Source organism: Pogona vitticeps, chromosome 5, assembly GCF_051106095.1.
Source record: "Pogona vitticeps strain Pit_001003342236 chromosome 5, PviZW2.1, whole genome shotgun sequence".
Lineage (NCBI taxonomy): Eukaryota > Metazoa > Chordata > Lepidosauria > Squamata > Agamidae > Pogona > Pogona vitticeps.
In genome coordinates, this window is record NC_135787.1 from 174,751,540 (window position 1) to 174,767,949 (window position 16,410).

The 16,410-nt window shown below is 42.2% G+C and overlaps 1 protein-coding gene across 4 annotated transcripts in view; it reads left to right on the forward strand.

Moving 5' to 3' along the window:
* AGK (acylglycerol kinase) overlaps positions 1-16,410 on the forward strand; it is a 64,297-nt gene that overhangs the window by 26,350 nt on the left and 21,537 nt on the right. For all 4 annotated transcript variants that reach the window (XM_072999950.2, XM_078376252.1, XM_078376253.1 and 1 more), the window contains 4 exons: positions 3,824-3,899; positions 7,656-7,748; positions 10,394-10,426; positions 14,624-14,718. In XM_072999950.2, the coding sequence (XP_072856051.2) occupies positions 3,824-3,899; positions 7,656-7,748; positions 10,394-10,426; positions 14,624-14,718 (297 nt within the window). The remainder of the gene's footprint in view (positions 1-3,823; positions 3,900-7,655; positions 7,749-10,393; positions 10,427-14,623; positions 14,719-16,410) is intronic.

A 16,410-nucleotide genomic window follows, 5' to 3' on the forward strand; every position in this document is an offset into this window, starting at 1 on the left:
ATTGAATCAAAAGGATATAAGTAATACAAATGACACATTTTTGAATAATGGTGGTTGTTTAAAATCTTGTTTTCGATTCCTTGGATGTTATAAATTGTTTTTTACAGAATAATTTATAATTAATGATACGATTATTTATTATGCAGTAACAAGCATAAAAATGCAGGAGAGCATTCTTAAGCAAGGTCAGGAAAAGTTTTTGTTTTCATGTTACTGAATAATAAAACAAGCAATATTTTCCTTTTAAAAGTAGTGTTTGCATATTGTCAGCTAACAGTTGGTATTTTGTACCTCATTAGTCGGGTAATAATGAATAAGTTGCTTAAGGATTTATGGAGAAAAATGTTTCTAAAGATACTACAACAAAGTGGTATAATGGTCAGTCACAACTATGAAACCAATGGGGCAAATTTCTGTTTCTTAGCCATGTTTTTTGGAAGACTTACTCTTTTCGACTGCCGTTTCCAGAATCCACTGCAGTTCAGCAAATTAAAATTCCATCCTGAGCCTAAGCTGTCCCAGAGGATAGTTGTGAAGTTGAAATGGGAATTAGGGTGGAGAGAACATTTAGATTGTGTGTGTGTGTGTGCACACACACGTGTGCGCGTACACACGCATGCGTGCCCCCTTGCCAAGTGTCAGGTACAATCATAGAATAATTGACTTGGAAGGGGCCTATAAGGTCATTGAGTCCAATTCCCTGTTCAAGGCAAGAATCCAAGTCAAAGCAGATCTGACTGACGGTTGGCTAATTTTTCCTTGAATGCCTCCAGTGTTGGAGCACTCGCCTGAGGCAGTGAGTTCCATTGTCATACTGCTCTAGGTTTTTCTTGATATTCAGCCTGAATTTGACTTCCTGTAGCTTGAGCCCATTATTATGTGTCATGGACTCTGGAATGATTGAGAACAGAACCTGCTGCTCTTCCATATAACTGCCTTTCAAGTATTTGAAAAGTGCTATCATATCTCCCCCTCAGTCTTCTTTTATCAAGGGTGAACATGCCCAGTTCTTTCAGTCTTTCCTCATTGTTTTCCAGTTTGATCATCCTTGTTACTCTCCTCTGAATTTGATCCAGTTTGTTGGCATCCTTCTTAAAATGCTATGTCCAGATCTAGAAACAGATGGACATTATATCCATAGGCTCCAGGTTGTGAAAATGCTGTAAGGGTGCTTTATTTAAGCTGAGATCTTCCATGTAGATCGGAGATCCCCAACCCCCGGTCCGCGGTCTGGTGCCGGTCCGTGGCCTGAGCCGGACCGGGCCGCAGAGACAGAACTCCCACCCACCCTGTATGCACTCCCCCTGCGCAGCCACTTTGCACATGCGCATGAGCACCCGTGCACCCACATGAGTGCTGCGCCGACGTTTGCAGATGCGCATGAGTACAAGCGCACCCACACAAGCACTGCACTGCCATTTTGCACATGCATGAGTGCCCGCATGAGCACCCTTCCACTCCTTTGTGCATGTGCACGAGTCTGCGCTCCTTCGTGCATGTGCTCAAGCGCAAGGGGGTGCCCCGCCTTCCCCAGCTAGTCCGCGGGGTTATAAAGGTTGGGGACCCCAATGTAGATGTAATAATACATTGCCTTGATGAAGAGGTCTGGCTTGGGTTCCTCCACTGCAACACCCCAACCCTCTTCTTCCTATGTTCCTGGCTCCTTCTCCGTTGCCCTCAACATTGCTTCATCCTCCTGACCTCCCTCTGCCTTCAGCTCTCTCAGCGTTGCCTTTCCCAGCTGTTGCCAAAGGCTCATGCCTTCTCCCTCAGGGCCCTTTCATCACTGGTCTTCTCCTCTTCTCTGTCCTGTGCTGTCTGGCTTCAGTGTCTGCCTGAGGCCAAGCAGATGTCATCTCCAATGGACCTTGTGGGGGCGCACAGGGTAAGAACAGATGGTCCACCAAGAGTGCTGTAGTAGGTGACTCCCTCGTAGTATTCCCTAGTGAGCATGTAGTAAAAAGAAAGCTATCAATGTAATATAAGAAATAGGAGGAATTTCTGTAAGCAATTACCTACAAAATGAAAGATGTTCTTGAGCTAGTATTGCACAGAGGTAGTAATATAAACTATACCTTCTTGGTCTTGGCTTGATTTTAATTCCAAGCTTTTTTTTTTAAATCAGGCTATAAAAGCATTTGCATTATTATTATTCCACTTGGCTTAATTAGTTCTTCTACTGGCTATGCTGTTAGAATAAAAAAAAAAAATTCTTTCTTTCTTAGATTTTTAATTTATATTTTGCTTTCACACAGTATAATCTGTAGCAAGGGTGGACGTCTTTGGCCATGTTATCCTGATGAAGCATAGCTAATGGGCGCTGGCAATTGTTGCATAAAACATCTGGAGGAACAAATCTGCTATATTGTTCTCAGGTGAACTCAGCAAACGGGCTCAAAGGACAAACTGGACATTTCCGCCCCCTCCCATGTCCATGTACAACTATTTCTAGTCTCAAAGAGTGCTTCCAGCAAAGGACAAAACTAGACAAAAATACTTGAATGGAAGCAAATAGTATGCATGGTTTTTTTTTTTAAATGTATCTATGGGGAGTGAAGACTGATCATAGTGTGGAAGCCAGTTTAATCCCTTCCCCCAAGTTGTCCAGGATAAATAGCAGTTGTGTGCGCGGTTTTAATCAGAATCACAGCAGGGGATGAGGGGAGAGAATTAACCTTACCATCTGAGACACCATGATGTGAGTCCCATTCTTCCCTGCCCCCCTCCTCCATTTACACAAGAAGCGTCAGTGGTAGCTTGGCCCTAAACTGAGAGTCTGTAGTTGCACAAGAAAGGTGGGGAATGCCATGCAAAGGAGCAAACGGAAGGGCCAGTGCAGCTGAAATCCAGTACAGTAGTAGGTCCCAGCTAGAGTTGGCTCATTGCATCAGTGGGGATGTGATGAGTCAACACTTGTATAATTTTCATTGATTCAATAGGGCTACTCTAGTTGAGACGTACGACTGGATTTTCAGCAAAAATGTGGTGAGAAGTATGCTGTTTTTGTTCATAATGTAATTTCACACTGTTGAAGGACTTTCTTCTGATCTTCCAGTCTGAGTGAATACCTGGATGGATTGCTTCTTAATGTCTTCTGCTGATACTCTCTGAGAATGCCTTGGACATTGTGAATAGGGCAGCGTGTGCTGGTAGCAATGCACTGCATTTGCTGTCTTCTATTAAGAGTGGAGAAGAGATTTTGTTCACTTTTCATATGAAACATTGACAGCCAGTATAATGTTGCCCACAGGATGCTGAACAAAAATAAGGATTTGCACCCAAGTCTTCTTCATGCGGATGAAGAAGACTTGGGTGCAAATCCTTATTTTTGTCTATTTTACTTTGTAGAATGTTATGATCATGAAAACAAGGGAGGGAGGAAGTTCCATGTATGATAACCAGAGATCCTGGGAGGAAGGGTGTGATAACAATGTAATTCAAAATATTTAGACAGTTTGACTTCCAACCATGCCTACTTTTCTCCCGCCACTCCCTCACTCACACTAATTGTGTCACTCTTGAAGAAGGAAGCTTTCCCTTGCTCACAAAGGTATCTTACTGCTAAGAACTGTACAATGGTGACTCAGTTTGCACACAGAGAATAATTCCACTCAAATAGCAAGTTTTGCAGTGCTTAAAATGAAAACTTTTCCTTTAATGACAGCTCAGATTTGTTTCCCTTGACTTAGATTTTGCCTGGGGACCTGCTGAACAGCTTGGTTTGGTTATGAACCTGACTTAGTTTTTAACAGGGAAGGATGTTTTTAAAAAGGAACTGCCTTCAAGTGATCTGTTCCTTTTTTCCCCCTTTCTTTCTTTCCAGCAAAGCCAGAAGCCTTTTTGAAAAAAATGCAGCACCGATTCTCCACTTGTCTGGTTTGGATGTGACTGTGGTTAAGGTAAAAACTGAGAACAGACTCCCATTTCTTTCTGTTTGTGAATCTCTTCCCTTCTGCTCCATATTGGTCAGAATTTGTTAGAAGGGAGAGAATAAATTTTGCAATGAGAGGCTTCTGTTTTTATCATTTCAAAAATTTTGCCTGTTAAAAAGAAAAAAATCCTGCTTATGTGGTTTTTAGCTGCAGCTGACAGAGACCAGATAATAGTTGACCTCTTGGCAGGATATGCAGTGTAGATTTTTAGAACGTTGGCTCCTGGTGAATGTCAACAAGCAGGGTTTGGCAGCTCTGCTCGAGAAAGGTGAATATTGATGCAGGGAGGCTCATAAATTGCCAGAGCACTTCTGCAATTTTGTATAGGCCAACTGGATAGGGAAAGAGAGCATCCCTAATGAGAACATTAAAAGATGAAGGGGAAGGGATGAAATTGTTCTGAGATTATGTTGTGCATTGCATAACTTACATTGCACTGCCTACTAGAAGTAAAGGTTGGCTGTTCTCTAGTTGTAGGCAGTAGCAGATTCTGCTTTGGAAGTGTCCCACTTTTTAGACTGTGTACATAGAGCTAAAATACACTTTTCGGGAAGACAGGATCGCTTCTTCTGAAAATCATAATAATGAGCATATGACGTTCCCTTCATCTCATCAGATTAGTGGGCTATCTAGCTCAGAATTGTGTATTTCAGACAAATAGCAGCTTTTCAGACAGCAAGTCAGAGACCTTTTTCCCCTACCTTTGATATACCAAATCCTGTACCTGGGGATGCTGTCAATGGTGATAATTTTTGTAATGTTAGTTATGTATTTGCATGGTATCATATGTACCTTCCTATGGGCAAAGCATGTGCCGTACCCTTGAGCTAGGGATCTTTCCCAATATTTTTAAAATATTGTGTTATCCCCAGGGGAGATCCTTGATAAATACGAAGCATTTAAGTCACAAATAGCATTCCAGTACAGTGGTGCCTCGCTTGATGATGTTAATTTGTTCCAGCGAAAACATCGGCAAACAAAATTTAAAAGCCCATCAAAACGCATTAAAACCCGGTTAATGCGTCCCAATGGGCTGAAAACTCACTGTCCAGCAAAGATCCTCCATAGGGGCGGCCAATTTCCATGCCTGTGCAGCGAGGAATCCGTCCCTAAGCACAGCAGGGGGCCGTTTTCTTCAGCCGGTGGCCATTTTGAAACCCGACGATCAGCTGTTTTTGATTGTTGTAAAGTGAAAATCAGTTCCCGAAGCAGGGAACTGATCATCGCTAAGCAAAATCCCCCCATTTAGACCATCGTTTTGCGATCGCAATTGCAATTGCAAAAACCTCATCATAAAGCGATTTCCTCATTAAGCAAGGCAGTCGTTAAGCGGGGCACGACTGTACTTGAATGGGAGTCCACAGCAAATCTTTGTAGTGTTTTATGATGTGGTATGGGCAATTCAATAGGTGGCACTGTTCACTTTTATTAATACACTTACAAAGGAGTGAATGGCAAAATGTGCTTCAAAAACTGTCCATCTAAAATGAGATGAAATGAATTGTATGTACTTTAATAAACCTCTGATTGCAACAACATGTAGAGAAGTAAGGAAAAACACAATAAAAATATTTTTAAAAAATAAAAAATGAACGGATGACAAAAGCAAAACAAAAAATTAAGCAGAACGTTTGTTTGAACAAATAGCTTGATTTTAGTGGGGACTTGAGTGGATTGCAGTTTACTTTCCTAGACACTTGGAAGGGGATTGTAATCCACAGGAGCTCACACTGAAATTGGCCTGTTCCCCTTGAAGTTGCCACAATACTTTGATTTCTGTTTGTTAGAAGGTGCTGATACAGGCTAAGGTGGCCACCAGGGATGCTGGCAGGTCTTTGGGTCTGAGTCCCAGTCTTTGGCACCGAGTCTGTGTCTTTGGTCCCAAGTCCGAGTCCCTATTGAAAGCAAGCTTTTTTACCTAAGAAAAAGGGAAGGGGTGGGTGGGTTCTGAGTCATGAGTTGAGTTCAAATAATTGTGAAGGAAAAAAATGAGGTGAGTCACTGGTGTGACTTAAGTTTGACTTGACAGTGAGTCGCCATCCCAGGTGGCCATGTCTTTGAAAATACCTCTTTGAAGAAGCTCAGATCATATAATACAGTGGTGCCTCGCTTAACGGCGATGATCCGTTCCAGGAAAATCGCTGTTAAGCGAAAATGTCATAAAGCAAAAATAAAAAACCCATTGACAACACATTGAAAACTGTTCAATGCATTCCAGTGGGCTAAAAAATCACCGTCTAGCAAAAATCCTCCATATGGTGGCCATTTTCAGTGCCTGTATAGCAAGGAATCCGTACCTAAACATCGCAAAGTGAAAAAATCCTATTTAGACCATCATTTCGTGATCGCAAAAACGCCATCGTGAAGCGGATTCGTCATAATGCGGGGTAATTGTAAAGCAGGGCACGGCTGTATATTAATCTCTGCAACAACTGTTTCATCAAAATGTGCATGTTTGGGGTTAAATCACATGTTGATAGTTTGAGAACAGCATGGAATATATTTTTCTTATGTGAATATACAGCAGGGATTTCTTTTTGTGATGTACTGTAAACCATCCTGGGAAAGATTCTGCTTGTGAGGACAGCATACAGTGTTTTTAAGAAGTAGAAAAGATAACTTGTATTGTTTTGGTGGGCATTGAAAATACACATCTGTGTATGTAGCAAAAAAAAAAGTCTTATCATAGAAGGAGCCAAAGAGTGGGATAGAACACTCAAGTGTCCCCCTGGCAATGGCATGTAGCCAGCCAATCCTTCACTTCCAAAAGTGTTGCTCCGAAGCAGCACTGAACCCATCCATGTCATGGACACTGACCTCCCCCCCCCCCCCCAGACAATGACTGAAGTCGAGGAAATGTTTCTTTACACATCTAGTGCTCTGACCACTTCTCATCAAGAATAGTCTGCTTGGCTTGACATTTTAATTGGTTTTTTACTTTGTCTATATTTCATATGTGTCCATGAGTTTGAATTGGGCAAGACACTGATATGAATTAAGGAAGATCCTTCTCTGACTTGGCATTTTGTGGATGGACAACAATGCTGTATACTCCTTGTTTTTAGCTTTAAATTTTAGATTAGGTATCCTTCAGTCTTGCGAGACTATGGTAATGTGCTCTGAATAGAGGACTTGGAACAGCATCTGGTGTGGCTGAGAAGGCCAGTTCGAGAGTGGCAATCCCTTCCACAATGAGGACAAATACAATCTGTCCCCTGTCCAGCTCCCTGATTTTGCTGCTTTCGGGACTGCCTCTTTGCCTCGGCCTGCTGGACAAGGGTCTCTTCAAATTGGGAGAGGCCGTGATGCACTGCCTGCCTCCAGGCTGAGCACTCAGATGTCAAGGTTTCCCATCTGTTGCGGTCCATTCCTAAGGCCTTCAGATCCTGCTTGCAGATATCCTTGTATCGCAGCTGTGGTCTCCCTCTGGGGCGATTTCCCTGCACTAATTATTCATACAGGAGATATTTTGGAATCCGCTTTAAATATTGTCCTTTTAATGATGCAAGGTGCCTTTGGTCCTTTTTAAGGAAAAAAGCAGGGATAAAAATATTTGAAAGAAAGAAAGAGAAGAGGAATTGTGGTTCCACGTATCTGAAAGAGAGCAGTTGGGGAAGGATGGTATAAATATTTGTTTTGGGCACAGACACACACACACCACTTTTGTAACGAGCACATTAAACGTCAGTGGTTCTCTATGACCCATTTTTTCCCCATTTTCAGACAGATTATGAAGGGCAAGCAAAAAAATTGCTGGAGCTGATGGAAAACACAGACATGATCATTATTGCAGGAGGCGATGGAACTCTACAGGAGGTACTGTGAAAATACTTTTTCTATGTTCCCTCACCCACCTCCTCCCTCAGTGTCTTGTTGGAAGCAGGAAAATAGAGCTTAAATTTTCATATAAGGGAAGCTTTTCAGTGTTTTTTTATGAGATGTTATCTTCAGAGTGAGGAGATGATGTTAGGCAATCTCGTCCCCCATATATCTTTTAGGTACAGAAGAGGTAGGTAATAAAACCATTGTTTCAGGCACATAAAACACGAGTGCAGGTTTTTGTCACTTTCTGATGGTTGGTAAAGAATTGTTTTCAACTCTCGCACAGAACCCCCTTGCTGATGGTGCTATTAACTCGCCCCATGTTGCGGTCTGCCTCAAATTATTATTATTTCCTCTGTCATATGTTATTCACAGACACTATATCGCTGTGGCTGAAAAGGTTTAGGAAAGTGTGTTGCTAAAATTCTGTACTGTAGCTTCAGATCATTTGCTTTCATATATATATATGGTGTATGTAAGTTTTAGATGAATGATGGCCAATTTTCAGTTGGGAAGTAGGATTGATGTACAGTAAATGAAGAGGAAGAAAATAACCGATTTGCTGTGGCAGCATATCAAGTTTGGGTTCTTTAAGGAAAGTGCACATAATATAGTGCCTGCCTTCAGATGTAGTGCTAAGTCATAGTTAAACATGATGTGGATAAGACACAATGAGCCTCATGGCACAGCGGTTAAATTGCTGTACTGCAGTCAAAACTGTGCTCACGACCCGGGGTTTAATCTCAGTTAGTTGGCTCAGGGTTCAGTCAGCTTTCCATCCCTCTGAGTTCAGTAAAATGATTACTCAGCTCACTGGGGGTCAGTGTGTAGTTTGCACAATTAAACTGTAAAATGCCCAGAGAGTGCTTTAAGTGCTATGGGGTGGTATATAAGCAGCAGTGCTTTGCTTTGCTTTGCTTTGCTTTGCCTTAGTGCTTGACTTTGACTTCTTTGACTTTGAGGTGGTCTTATTTCAGACAAACCATGGATAACATTAGCCATGTTTCTCAATTCAGATAAGAAGTGGTTACATTGAGAAGGAGGCGAGAGCTTCTCAATTCAGTGCGGTTGTGGAAGAGTGAGTGAGTGGCTTCTTGTGCCTTAACTTTGGCATGACAGGCCATCCAAATGCAGAAATGGGCTTTTGTGGGTTCCCTGCTTTTCTGTGCCTGCATTGCCAAAAGCAGGAGACTGGAACTTTTATTTCTGTTATTAGCTAATTGGATCCTCCAATCACATGTGAGATTGGACAAGCGGTGGTTTATGAAATAGGCACATTTCCCAAATCCAGCCTTCCACGTCCTGATGTCTTGTGTCTGACTACAACTCCCATTATCCCTGGCAATTAACTGTGCTCACTGAGACTGATGAGAAGCATAGCTGAGCATGTCTGGAGGGTTTCAAGTTGGAAATATCTGTATATGTAATTAAGTTTAAATGCAGCTTAGTATAGTTCCATGTAACACCATTCAAGTGTTAATTGAAATGAGAAGCACAGGCATTTCAATTGTCTATTCATCTTCTTCCTGATAATGTCACCTGAGGGTCCTCTTAAGGTGTGGTGGACCACTTTAGTGTGTCGGGAGTCCCGGAGCCCCCCACCATAGCACTGCTTGTCTCCAGATGAAACTTAGTGGCAGACTGTCCAGAATTTCAACAACAGGCTGGGAAGAAACGTTTAAAACAGCAGGAGAATGTTGTTCTAATTTTGGTGGCAAACTGTGAAACCCCTTTAAAGGATTTTTTTCCCTCCTTGCTTTAGTGGATTTGAACAGTTTGCCACCAAAATCTTCTATTCCTATATGATAACATGGAAAGACCTGAGTTTCTGCAACAGTGTATTGTGGAGAGTGTGTAGGAGGGAGGCACACACAATCTTGGGATTGTGTTGTTGTCAGGATCCTGCCATCTGCCTGGAAGCAGTGCTAAGTGGTTACATCCTCCTAATTTCACTAAAACATGTACAAATGTCTGGCTTCCTTGTCCTTTTGTATAGCACTGTCTTTTTGACAGTTATTTTGGACGGTCCTCTCTCCTGAAATAAATGTATCATGTGTTACTCTTGTTCTTTGGAAGCTTTGTGGTATGTTTATGAAAGAGAGAACAACTTGTAAAACTGCATCTATTTAAGGAGGAATTTTATTATGGTATGTTTGTGCTATGGTCTGTTTCTAAGTTTGTCCCCCAGAATGAGACCTGTAGAATATTGCTATAGTAGGCAATTGTATTGACTTCAAATGCATTTTCATAATTTGGTGAAAAGTGCCTTTCTTGGCGATTGGTCAGGAAGCCTGGTTTTCCTGACCTTCATCTGGCTGAATAGACCCTTCTGGATAGAACTTCGCCAATCAACAAGAATAAATTGTGCTATGGGGAGTATTTTTCCAATAGCTGATTCTCTGCTTCCCCATCCCAGAAATCGCTTTCAAACAACTGGATCTGATTTCTCTGAATATTACCATTAAATCATTTGAAACTCAAGTTGTCATCAGGTATATAATCTTCACAGAAACTGTAGGGTACATTAAGTCTTGGTGGTGTGCTTTTGCTTCGAAAATGAAGGCGGTTTCTGACCCATTTTGTACAGACACAGCTTACTAAGGCAACTTTTTGCTAGTATCCTATCTTGCTTGTTTCAGGTCATTACTGGACTTCTCCGAAGGGCAGATGAGGTAAGATCCTTATCTTCTTCCATTCTTATCTTAATTGCCAGGACCAAGGCATTCTGTAATCCTTACTGTTAGCTATTACTGAGCATCAGCTAACCTGATGTTAGCTTGTTGCAGTTTTTCTGGTTTGTTTTTGGCCCAGTTTTTTAATGCAGTAATGAACTTGTGTGTAGGCTGTACCGTGTCATATGGGTGGTATTGAATCCTTCTCTATACTAGTGGTTCCCTACACGTGGAAAAGTAGCATGCCAGTGAGATGGGGAGGCTACGCTTTCCAAGTTATTTTCTGTGTACAGATGTCTAATTCATATGGAAGAGCATTCATTCACATGCTCTTTCATATGTAGTATGAAATACTACTGCCTATGCACAGCGTAGCTGGCTGGTAGCACAGTCCCAGGGCACCCCCAGAAGAAAGGAATGGCAAACCACTTTTGTGTATTCTCTACCTAGAAAACCCTGGAAAAGGTTACCATAAGGCAGATTATTATTTTAATTATGTACATAACATATAATGAAAACTGAAGTACTGTGGCACCTTGAAGACTAACAGATGCTGCAATGCTTTGGTTGTATATATTGTTTTGTTGTACAAACTGAAACAGTCTGACATGTCTTGCTCTTAGAAAAAAGTTTGGGCACAGGTTTACCACCCCATTGAGAGCCATGGCTGTGTCTCAAAAATGAGTTCTTTTCCCCTCTTCAAGAAATTACATCCGAACACCATCATGGGATCAAATTGCAAAACTTTTTCAGAGACTTACATGTGTTTGTCCTATTCTTCCAAGCAAATTCTCCCACCATGCTCACTTCACTTTCATGTGACAAAATAGTACTGTGCCCCCATTCTGTTTTAAATCAAACTTTACATGAAATATTTTCCACTGGTAGGAATGTATTATATCACACAAATTGAGCTGCTTGTCTTATCAGAATCTGGCAAAAAAAGCAATTTAATGATTCATTCAAACATCTGAGGAGGATGTTCGCTACTGGAATGGTGCCTTCAGAACTATTTTGCCTGCTTATAGAGAGACAAAATTATATTTTAGCATCAATGTAAATAATTAAATTTCTGTCTGACAAATCTGAAGGTTTCAAATCTCTGTAGCTGAAAGGAAACAAGGCAAAAGGAATACCATATTGTGACAGCTTCACTGCTTAATGGAAGATACTTACGCTTATCCACCATCTATTCTCCTACTCTACCCTGTGGTGAAGGAAATAATGGGTAAATGACTAATGGATCAGTGCTACAGTCTAGGTTTTTCTGTTCAGTTCAGCTTCTGTTCCCTGTTTTACAGTGGTGCCTCGCTTGATGACGATAATGTGTTCCGTTAAAATCGCTGTTAAGCGAAATAGTCATCAAGTGAAATTAAAAAACCCTTTGAAATGCATTGAAAACCGTTCAATGCATTCCAATGGGCGAAATACCTCATTGTGCAGCGAAGATCCTCCATAGGGCGGCCATTTTTTGGTGCCTATATGGCGAGGAATCCGTCCTTAACACAGCAGAGAGCCATTTTGCACAGCGGGTGGCCATTTTGAAACGTGACGATCAGCTGTTTTTAGATCGTCATAATGCGAAGAATCGGTTCCCAAAGCAGGGAACCGATCGTTGTGAAGTGAATTTTCCCCATAAGAACATCATTTTGCGATCTCAATAGCAATTGCAAAAAAACCATCATAAAGTGGATTCGTTGTTTAACGAGGTAATCGTTAAGTGAGGCACCACTGTATTGGAGAAGAGGCTAATTTCATCCTGTATCTGGGTTGCCATAACGGTAGGCTTACTTGATACTCTCACACCTCATGCTCTCCATGCAATGCTGGACCCTGTCGAGTAGGAGTTGTAGTTTACACACATGGGATCCCATGACCTAAGAACTTCTTTCTCTGACCAAACAAGGTCAGCTGCAGGATCTTGGCAATCCCTGGCCCACTTCTCAGGTAACAGATCATCAGATGATCTCTTAACCAGCAAGAATGAATGCAACAGAGCAGGCATATAGAAATCATACTCAAGAATCATCTGCTGTGTGCAATTATTTTGTGTGGACGGGAGCATCACTACTCTTGGGTGTGACCTAAAGAGTACTCTCAGTGTTCCCCATTTCCTTTACATTACCCATGCTAGTTGAGAATAAGAAACAGCTAAAGACTCATGCTTTGTTTGAAGGTTTTATCTAGCTCCGCCCTTCAAAGGCAGCCCACATAAAGGATGTTACAGGAATCCAAGTGGATATAACTAAATCATGTGTCACCATAGCCAGATCAGACATCTCAAAGAAGAGTTGCAGCTGGTTTACCAGCTTTAACTGTGTGCTCCTGACTGCCACTGAAGCATGGACATCCAGGCTTAAGGATGCCTCAAGGAAAAAATCCAAGCTGTAAACCTGTTCCATCCAGCAGTTCCCTCATCTGCCTGTGGACTAAACAGGAACACCTCTACCTGTCAATATGCTCACCCTTATTCAGTCTGCCCCTGACATCAGACATTATATAGAAGCAAAACAGCTTCCTTTGAGTTAGATGGAAAGGAGAGATAGAGTTGGGTATTGTTGGCCTTTAGGTACCACCAGAATCTCAAAACTTTGGTCAGCTTCTTAAAAAGTGGTTTTAGATGTGTGTTATATAGAATGGGGGAGATGACTGTGGGGCTTAGCAGGTCAGAGGCCAGGGTGTCAAACATGAATTCTCCAACACCATCTTCTGAGATTGTGCCTCCAAAAAAGATTGGAGTGCCTGCAGCCCCATTCCAAAGAGGTAATCTAGAAGGAAACCCTAGCCAGTGATACTGAAAGTGTCTGAGAAGCCCAGCAAAATGGCAGGGACATACTCTTCCATCTAGTTCCTGATGTGGATCATCCACCAGGGCCATTAAAGTTGTCTACATCCCATAACTAAGCCTGAAACCAGAGTGAAGTGGATTTAGACAATCCCTCTCACCTAGGAACTCCTGGAGCTGTACTAGGATTAAGGGGTCCCACAACACTTTCACTTGAATGTTCTCTTTTTTTCGTTTTACTCTGTGTGATAGAATAATGCACTCTAGTACAGTTTACCAGAATGCCCCGTGTCTAATTGTTTAACAAAAGCAAGCCTGTACCACAAAGGTCTGTTATGAGCCGGTGGCATAAAATCTCAGATGGTAACCCTTCTCGCCCCATGGCAGCCAGTACTGTATGTAGTACATACGGTAAAAATTACTCTCTGACATTTAGCCCATCCCCTGGGAGATATAAAGAGACAGAAAAGAAAATGATATAGGAAAGGGATTGACTGTGGAGAACATAATAAAAAGGAGGTGTACAGACAAAAGTGATGCAGAAGCAATGAATTGGATTTGCTGAGTCACAGTGCTGCAAGCTGCAGTATTTTGCAGAGCGAGCCAGGGAGTTGTGGTTATAGAGTCATTAACATTGATTTGATGACACACACCAAGAAGTACTGCTTTTGATTGACTGTACTTGTGTGCGTGTGTGGTTGTGTATGTCCTTAGTGATGCCTGATCATGAGAACGAAAGAAATAATGACTTCCAGCCAAGGGTGTATCGTAGTTGATACCTCCAGAGACCAGAGAGAGCTGTAGTTGAACTTACAAATCCTGATCCAGAGATGGACTCATTGTGTGGTCCCTTTTAGCAAATACTGTATGCCTGTTCCCACATTTTTCAGGGACAATGATGTGTTTCTAAATCTAGATAGTTAAAAATGGCCATTTGAATGATACACAATAATATTCACCCAGCTTGATTGCTGTGGATGCTCTTGAATGCTGTTTCCATGGGGAAAGGCATCTGAATGATTTATTTCTGTCAAGAGTGAGCTTCGCTTGGAGACAAAAATGAGACTTGAGCGCAGCCATGCATCAGATGTCTTTCTGTCAATGGCATGTTCCTGACAGGATCTGCACATTGCTTGGAGAATACGTGCCAGCCTCTGCGTATGTAACAATGCGCCTAATGACTGTATAGAAGACTGCTTTGTAGCTAGTTGGCACTTGGAGGGTTGTCTAAAGAGTCCGATGTTCCTCGTCATTATTTATTACCGCTTCTCTTTCAGGAAGGGCCTGCATGCTTCACGCTAGGGACTGGGAGGGCAGGAAGGCGATAATATCGGGCACAGCTGTGCTCTGGAAAAAAAAGGGAGCTGAATTGAGCTGGTGCTGATGTCAGTTTGTTTTGCCCTTGTCCCCAGGCAGTGTTCAGTAAGATTCCGATTGGATTCATTCCCCTTGGAAAAACCAGCACCTTAAGCCACACTCTTTATTCTGAGAATATAAACCAAGTCCAGTAAGTTGCCATTGTCTGTAACGTGAACATCTGTATGACCGTTTTTGAAAGAAGTAGGGTGATGAGATAGACAAAAGTGGAGTAGGATTGGTGGGAAGGAAGGTGTGTCAATCTGAGGCTTTTTAAAATGCTTTTTGTACCATGTTTGAGGGGAAGGGTTTCTTGTATGTACCTTTTTAAAGTCCTGTATAATTTTTGAGACACCATTCTCTTGCCCCTTAGTGGCCTTCTTGTTTTGTCTTCGTAGCAGTTCTGTAAGGTACCTCTTTCAGAGAGAGAAGGCTGGCTTCAGATCATCCAATTCTGCTTCATTGCTCAATGGGGACCTGAACCTATATTGCCCAGTCTACATTCTTCACTCTAATTCCATGACAGCGGTTTTCTCTAAATGCTGATCTAGCCTGGAGTGTTTTTTTTTAATTAGCTTTCATTGCTTATTTTTGAAATACAGAACAAGTGAAAATTCCATCATGTCAAGCTAGCCAATAGAAGCCTGGTTCTTTGTAAGAACTAATAAGATATTTATATAGTATTTTAAAACTTGTTTGTTTTATAGTTTTATCTGTTGTGAGCTGCCTTGGGTCACCTATGGGGAGAAAAGGGGCATATAAATAATATATACACAAGGTCATTGAATGATCATTTCCCCCCCCCCCATATATACTGATATATATCAGTATTACATCCTGATTTCTTGCCGACTTGTTTCCCTCTCTCTCCCAGCCCACCACCTGCTATTTATTTGGCCATATTCTAAGGCTCATCTCATCTTGCATTTAAGGCTCAGTTGAATTATAGAGAATTTGTCACTTACTCATCTTAGATGGAGGGCAGGACAGGTTAAAATGTAGCTTCAGACCTGTAATAGACCTATAATGGCTTTCCTTTCACCCATCAGATCAACATTGCCTGTGACCGTGCAGTTGAGGGGTGGCTCAAAAGATCATGCCCAGAGACCTTTGTGATGTCCAGGGACCTTTATGATGTTACTTGGAACCACTCAGCAACTTTAATGGCAGAGCAGAGAATTGAGCCACCCGCATCCAATTCCAAAGTGATTTGCTATGCTGCTAGAGAGGTTAAGATTGGATTTGGGAGTCAGCACATGGTGGTTCTTATTTCCTTGATGTCTTTCCACCTGCTGTGCGCCTGTTCACTCACAGTGAGTTAGAATTCCACACAGAATCTATAACCATTAGATGCCCAACTAGGGTGGTGTAGTGGTTAGATAATTAATCTAGGACAGAGAGACTAACATTGATGTCCCAGTTAAACGCTGAATGACCTTGAGTCAGTCACTACCTTTCCTCTCTCCTCTCCCTACAAGACCAATGTGAGAATATAGATGGGGAGGAGCTCTTTGAGTTCCTTTGAGGAAAAGCTTGGTTAATACCGTATTTGCCGGTGTATAAGATGACTTTTTGCCCTGAAAAACATGCCTCCAAGTGGGGGGGTCGTCTTATATGCCGGGAGCACTTCCGTTGGGATAGACATAGCTGCCCATAGTGGCCTTCTGATGCTCACCCGGTGCCCATAGTAGCCTCCCGATGCCTGCCCACCTCATTCTACATACCGTCCAGTATCGCGTGGTATCCAGCGTGGCCGCGGCGAGCATCAGCAGGGAGACAGGGGTGCCAGCCTTTTCGGCATGACCAGCTGGTTCTGCTCGGTGGGAAGCAGCGGCACTCCGGC